An 8138-nucleotide genomic window follows, 5' to 3' on the forward strand; every position below is an offset into this window, starting at 1 on the left:
GTAAAGTTGGACTTACAAACAATTGGACTTACAAACAATTGGACTTACAAACAAGCCTCAGGAACGTAACTCGTTCGTAAGTAGAGGAGCACCTGTAGTTGACTAGAACTGAATTTCAAAATTGTGTATTGACTTTAAAATGGAAGATGGTAGACAGAAGCCTGGCACCAAGTATGCTAAATAAACAGTTTTGGCACTGTAACACCTCCTGTTACATGAGGGCAACTCTCACCTGATCTCACCCATCTGGTGTGTTGGAAGAGAATGGTGATGGGTACACCCAATATAGCATAATAGATTTACCAGAACCAGCCTCATGGTACAAAGACTAACCAGTCTCATGAGAGCCTCTGGGTTTGAGTTCCATTAGAAAATTTTAATTTCAGGTTAATCCTTCAATTTATGAATTTTTAAGTGTATTAGACAGGAATTTTACCGACACCAAATATTCAAGTATGACGAGCCTTCGGTATTCACATTTAAACTTCTCCTGGTAATCCCTGTAATGGTGCCACAATTTACTTTCCATTACATTATAATAATATTGCTTTGAAAATTAATGCTTTTACAAAAAAATCAAATTGCTTTGCATATTATAATGAATGCTCTTAGTTTGGCTAATTTAGTGAGTAGATTGGAGATATTCAATAAATGATTGTGTTTAATATTTTAGAATTTAATTGAAGGAAATTATAGAATAACTAAACTTGTACTGACAATCTTGTAGCTATATTAGCCAAACACTATTACCTTCAACATGCATGACAATATTTTAAAGCTGGTCCTTCGTTTGGGTGAAGGTGTAGGCTTAATATTATAATGCAGTCATCTGATATACTTGTGTTTAAACATACACAGTTTCCTGAAAGAGGTGTAGTGATGCTTCTAAGCTTCTTTGTGTGCATGTCAACACACCTGCATGATTTGTTAACTAGTGGTAAGTTATACTCTTACTCATTTGTTGCTACTTGAGGGTGCCTTGAAAGATGGGACCTCTCACATTATACACTTTTTTAGATTCTTTCCCTATTTGCAGATGAGTTTGTTACCATAATACAATATATATATATATATATATATATATATATATATATATATATATATATATATATATATATATATATATATATATATATATATATATATATATATATATATATATATATATATATATACACACACCACTGATTTTCCGGCACCCTTCGTTCCAAAGCCTTGCCGGATTATCCAATTTGCCGGACCAAAAGAGGTCAGGTATTAATACTGTAGTTCAACAATACACCTCTGACCCACTAATTATGCACCTCCTGTGTCTCTAAAGCACCATGAACTGATAGAAACTTAAATTAAACTATGTGATGTTTATACTCAAATTAATCACAATATTTCAAGGATTCCAGCAAAGTAATTTATATTCTGCTAAGTCTAGTCAGCGACATTGTATAAGATAAAAACTTTAAGCCTAAACTGTACTCGCCCTGGCTGTGAGGAAGGGGGAGGGGTGGATGATGTGTTGACAGCTGTCAGGGAGGGGAGATCACAAAGTGGGTAGTTATCAAAACAGATGGAGTTTTAGTTTTCCCTTATAAAATGTTACTGAATTGTCTTGGCAGTATATAATTTGCATTGTTGTAATTCTTGTAAGAAAGCGATTAATTTGAGTATAAACATCCCGTAGTTTGCACTAGACATAAAATTTTTAGGAATTAACCCATTACAGGTTTACCCTTAGGACAATTATTTCTTTTACTTTTTTCACAATATACATTTAGGATGGTGTGTGCAAGTAAATGAGTAAAAATAAATGAAGAAAGTTACATATATCTTCCCCAAAATATGAGTTAAAAAAACTGTACACAAATATACTACACTAGACTAAAATTTCTATCTCTTGTGCAAACTATGTGATGTTTATACTCAAATTAATCACTATCTTACAAGGATTCCAGCAATTCAATTTATATTCTGCTAAATCTAGTCAGCTACAATTTATAAGATAAAAACTTTAAGTCTAAAAGTACCTTTACCCTGGCTGGGAGGGAGGGAGGGAGGGAAGTTAAGTGCCCTCTCATAATTTTGTCCGGACTAAAGGAGGTGCTGGACCATCAGTTGCCGGGTAATCGGTGGTGTTTATATATATATATATATATATATATATATATATATATATATATATATATATATATATATATATATATATATATATATATATATATATATATATATATATATATATATATATATATATATTTATTTATTTATTTATTTATTTATTTATTTATAATAATGAGATTTGATCAAAAAGTTCTGTGACACATAGTTTATGCTACACTAAAGGTCAAATACTTAATCAAATATATCACCATCAAAGTTTTCCTGTGATTATGCACAGCGATTGAACCTCTCGTATGTTGAAGCACATTTAGTGAGGTTTTAACTCGGAGAACTGTACAATGTTGTGCTTGGCCAAGAATTCTGGTATGGTGAGTGTTGAGTGAGACAGCACATTGTCATGAGGTAACATCCACAAACCCATCATCCATTTTTTAGTGTGTTGCTGTTAGACTGCATCTCTTACATCTCTGAATGTACAAATGATCATCAGCAATTGAGGAACAAAATCATATCACACTAAACCTAATGAATTCAGTCCTGGAACTTTTTAATCAGACCTCGTGCATTATGTACTGTACATATTGGCCAGACACTAATGAGTACATTATATGTAGATTTTTTTATTTATTTTTTTATTTTTTATCCAGTGAATTGTAGTTAAGATGATAATTAAATAATAAAATTGAATAAGATTTTGCACATCAGAAGTGATTTACAGACTAATCTACTACAGTACAGTAAAGTAAAGTATCTGTCAACCAAGAATCTACTTTAGAAAATAATCTGTCTTACAAAAGATTGGAGCAATCTAAATATGAAATTTATAAATACAGTACAGTTGTACCCCGCTTAACGCGGTTTCACTTAACGCGGTGCCTCACCTGAACTGAACTTTCACTTAATGCGGTTCATCTACTCTTATACGCGGGAAGCGGCGTGGGCACGATGCGCACAAGGTCGCCCAGTCATCAAAACATTACCGAGTTCTTCACCCGCCACCCACCACAGCCGGCCCAAGTCAGTGATAGTGATAATTATATTGAGGATATGGACTTATATGGACTTTGAGGGGTTTGACAAAGAGGCCCTGCAAGCCTCTGTGGTGGATAGTGATACAATTGATACAAGTGATACAGGTGAGGGCCAATAATCTGCCCTCTGCCTCGGAACCAACTCCCCATCCCCGTGTGCCCAGCCATCTTTTCTACTAATGTAAGTGTTAAAAAACCTAATATTATTGATATTTTTCTTAATTATTAATTGTGTGTGCATACCATCATAAAGTTAAGATAATATTTTCACTACAACATAGTTGTGTGTCGTCAAAAAGTGGAGTTTGGGGGTCGGGCCAGTCTCTATTGGAATTAATCCCATATGTTCTGTTGTTCACTTAACGCGGTTTTCACTTAACGCGGTACCCTGTGGGTTCAATTGACCGCGTTAAGCGGGGTACAACTGTATAGAATAATTTCCTCCTAATGTACAGTACAGTATTTAATTTTACATGAGAGTTAATGATGAGAAATTGGAGCATGAGGCAACAGACTCAGTAAGTGTGAGTGTGTGTGTTCTCCAGCTGATTTTGAGTACAGTAGTAAGTCATATGTTGATTGTAGGAGAATGATGACACATTAAAATCTTTTTTGTAAACTTATTATCATTGTGATGTTAGAGAAAAATGATGAAATGTAATGTGTAGATACAAGTATTTGCAGAAACTAATAATATAACCAAATTTACACATGTACTGTACTGTGATATATTATACGGGTTCCTTAGACACGTGTTCGTGATGGTAGCCACTTTAAGTAATAATCTGTATTACAAAAGCCCCTCAGTCCCAAACTTTGTGGTTGACAGATATTTTACTGCCATTAGTAATATATTCAGTATTTAATCAGGCAGTATTTCAATTATATTTAAATGATGAATTACGGAATAATAGAAAGATGTTCTCTGACTGACTGATGTCTGTGCTCCACATGCAACAGCTAAGGACGTGGCATCAAACCACATAAAACCATCAGTACCCAGCAGAGTTCCCCTGCAGAGGAACACTGGCTGTATCCTTCTCCTGCAGCAGTTCAGAGCAATGTTAGTCAAGAAGATCCTCTATACCTTCAGAAACCTTTTTCTCACCTTGGCTCAGGTATGTCTGATGCTAACACAATATGTATTTACAGCTCTGTAGTTTTGTCTTTGTTGTGTTGTTGTTTTAGATACCTCTACTGTAAAAGTTGTTTATACTGGTAAGTTTTCTTACACTGTTTATAGTCAAATATGCAGTAGCAAGTTACTAATGACTTTCATTTATGTTGTTTCCAGAATGTTATCCCAGTAGCCTTCTTGATCCTGGCTCTGGTTGTGGTCCAGACTCTCCCTGGAATTAATGATGCACCACCAGAAGTTCACTTTACACTTAATGTGAGTACAGTTCAGTGATATCCCCGTTAGCATGAACAATTGGTGCAGAGCACTTCCGGGGATGAGAGATCTCTGGCTAACCAGGCGATTTTTTCAAACCCGGAAAATCCCCCATCCTCGGAAATATTTCCGGGTACAGGTTGTACCTCTCTAGTCCGGCAACCTCGGGACCTGACCGGTGCCGGACCATGGAAATTCACCCTTTTCCTGGATAGATAGTGACTTGTGCTTATGCTTGGAAGCACTAGCACCACTTTCTCTTCGTCATGGTCTCTTTGAAGACATATTGAAGGGTTAAATGTCGTATAGTAGCTTCTCAAATTTCGCGAGTTTTTAATTCTTAACGTATTTTATTGGAACACAAAAAAATAAATAAATAAAAATTTTGACGGCGGAAACTTGAATTTTGACGGGTTTGAACGGCCCGCCAACGTGCAGACGATGTGCATAATCGTGTAAACAGCGTCATTTCTCTTATGTACAAAAGATTTATTATTGTTTATTACTGAATGTCTTTTTTATTGTGTGCAAAATGAGCAATACAATTCATTAATAATACGTAGAATATTAAAACACACGAGGAAATGACACAGCATTGTTTTCGTTGATTACAAAGGCAGTGACTGACTGGTTCTACATATAAAACTGAAGAAAATAAGACCTTGGTTGTAGCTGTAGTAAAATTAATATGGTTGTTTTAAGGAATGTTATTTAATGTTAATAAATGGAACAATAGAAGTAGCGAACGATAATGGTAAAGAAAAAGAGAGATCGCATGTGTAAGTGCGCATGCGCACACGTGAAAACATATCGTCATTACTTTACATAAGAATATGAAAGCAATACTTATTTACTGTTCATATATATTTTAATTAATGTTTCTGAATTTGTTTTTATTGAATTAATGTGTGTGTGTGCAAAATTAACAATACAATTTATTAATAATACGTGGAATATTAGAGGAGACAAGACGGCGGCCCGCATTGTTTCTGTTAAAGCTTACGAAACCAGTGACTGATTGGTTCTACATATAAAACTGAAGAAAATAAGACCCTGAGTTTAGCTGTAGTAAAATTAATGTAAAAAATGAATATGGTTGCTTGAAGTACCTGTAATGTTATTTAATGTTAATAAATGGAACAATATAAGTAGCTAACCATTAATGGTAAAAAAAAAAGTGAGACTGCTCGTATGTAAGTGCGCACATGTGAAAATATATTGTCATTACTCTACATAAGAATATGAAAGCAACACTTATTTACTGCTCATATATATTGAAGGGTTAAATGTTGTACTCTGTATAGACAAGCAGAGAGAGAGAGAGCAGCCGAACTGCCGGATGTAAACAAACCTTAATTTCCCGCAGCTTTTTTTTTTTTAAGGGGATTAGCCCACCCGGGCATAGGTCACTGACCCACATTGGGGCCTGAGGGGCAAAAATTTAATACTCCTGTAATAATAATAATAATTCAGATAAGTAAAAAAAAAAAACTGCCTATCTACCTATTGGACAAACTAAAATCGTTCCGGACCACGGGAGTTTCCGGACCACAGAATGCCGGACTAGAGAGGTACAACCTGTACTTGAAAAAAAATTCCGAGTGTCTAAACTGTGCATCTTGCACAGACAAACACTAGCCCACATCCTCATAATGTTTCTATGTGCTGGGGAGTTTTCCAAGAGTCTAAACTAAAAATCTATATGATATGGTCTTGAATGCAGCTGCGTGTTACAGCAAGGACTGGTATTTTCCACTCCCTTGGAGCTGTGGGGGATTAGTGGGTCTCGTGCAACTGACCTGACACAATTTTAAGGTGGAGGTAGGGTTGGGTATTAGTGGTCTCATATTACTGACCTTCTGATACAGTGTCAGGTCACTCATTGTCGGGTGGGGGATTAGTGGGTCTAAGGACCTGAAGATGTCTTGAATAAACATGAAAGCTAAAATACAGTATTTTTTATACTTATACTTAACACATTATATCCCTTCAACATTACATTACATAAGATTTTAAAATGTGGAGTGAGAAAACAGAAAGGTGTGGGTGATTAGAGAGATGGAGTGGAAAGGAGTGGTAACATGCACCAGTGTTGCCAAGCGCTAAGCTCCTCAACAGCTGATCTTTCAATTCACCTCGCCATAAATTTATGTCATACAATATGGGGGTGTGTGGGTGGTGTTAGGGTCTCTCGGTGTGATGTGGTATGAATCAATAAATAAGCAATAGTGTATCATCAATGACAGTCGTTTGATGACTGGTAGCGTACTACATTTATAACTACCGGTACTATTCATCAAACTACTTTACAGTCATTAACAATACAATATTGTTTATTTATTATTCATTAAGTAATACCCCAACACCACATCATACACACACACACACACACACAACATCTAGTTTACAGTCTTTTGTGTGAGACACTGAGTTGGAGGGAGACAGGAAGCAGGCAGGAGAGAGGCAAGGAGGCAAGGTGCAGGTAGGGACTGGCACTTCCCTTTTCACCAGTGATCAGCCTCTTATGGTGGATGTTTTATCTTCGTTAAAATAAAATATTAAACACATTAAGCACAAATTATTAAAGTAAACATGTCTTTATTAATTAATAAAAAATAAAATAAAACATTTTACAATGGGAATGACAGGCATGGGGAGGAGTAGGGGAGAGGCAGGAACCTTTTTGGGGGGTGTGCGGTCAGTCCCCTCCCTCCCTCCCCTTCCCAAACCTCCACCACAGAGGACTCGGGAGCATGAGGCAATATTTTGTCATTTTTCTATACGTTATAGTACAGTACAGTACAGTATTTAATATTTTATATTATCAATGATAAAATATACACCATAAGTGGCTGATCATACAAGAATATATAATATAATAAGTGTTGGAGGTGTGTGTATCGCTGTATCGGTATTAATAGCTAGGGCCCTTTTCTCCAAATTTATAAAATACATTTATGGAAATGAATGGAAATTAGAAATAGTAATAGATTTATAAATTGCAAAAAGTTGGATGGTCCATCATTAATTTTATTTGTATACTTTTCATAAATACTGTATACGTGCGTATATTCAAAAAATTCCCTGAAAATTTCTTGATTTTATACGGTATTACTCATTAAAGAGTCATCCATCATGCCGCAAGTTGACTTGTGTTTCATGAACTATACATGTATGTGTAGTGATCTCTTATTGAGGAGGGGGAGAGGGGTGCACTCAGATCTCCTACCATATGGACAGGACTGAAACCCGTCAGCTTCCAGTTGCCTTTTTTGGGATTTTTCCAAAGAAATTATCCAATAGTATTTGGGATGAAATGAGTGAGTATTAGAGCTTCTTGTATTGATCTTTATGTACATTAAAGTCTCAAATAATGTTAGGTGTAGATGTAGTAAAATTAATATAAAAAATATTGTATGTAGCTTTTAATTAATGTTATGTATTGTATGTACAGTAGAAGTGACCATGCAGTCACACACACATATCTGTACTGGGAGGGGGGTGGCGCAGTCACTTTTATCCCCCCCCCCCTACCCCCCACCTGACTCCTGAACAAACTCTTCATCAACTTCTTCAAATCCTAAAATGTGCTTGGCAAG

General features: G+C 35.7%; 1 protein-coding gene across 1 annotated transcript in view; it reads left to right on the plus strand.

Annotated features, from left to right (window-relative positions):
- Nucleotides 1-8138, plus strand: part of LOC121868674 (phospholipid-transporting ATPase ABCA3-like) — a 132796-nt gene that overhangs the window by 68306 nt on the left and 56352 nt on the right. Inside the window, exons 24-25 of the mRNA XM_042369511.1 lie at nucleotides 4079-4264; nucleotides 4441-4539. Of these exons, the coding sequence (XP_042225445.1) occupies nucleotides 4079-4264; nucleotides 4441-4539 (285 nt within the window). The remainder of the gene's footprint in view (nucleotides 1-4078; nucleotides 4265-4440; nucleotides 4540-8138) is intronic.

This window comes from Homarus americanus, unplaced genomic scaffold (genome assembly GCF_018991925.1).
Source record: "Homarus americanus isolate GMGI-L3 unplaced genomic scaffold, GMGI_Hamer_2.0 scaffold30535, whole genome shotgun sequence".
Classification (NCBI taxonomy): Eukaryota; Metazoa; Arthropoda; class Malacostraca; order Decapoda; family Nephropidae; genus Homarus; species Homarus americanus.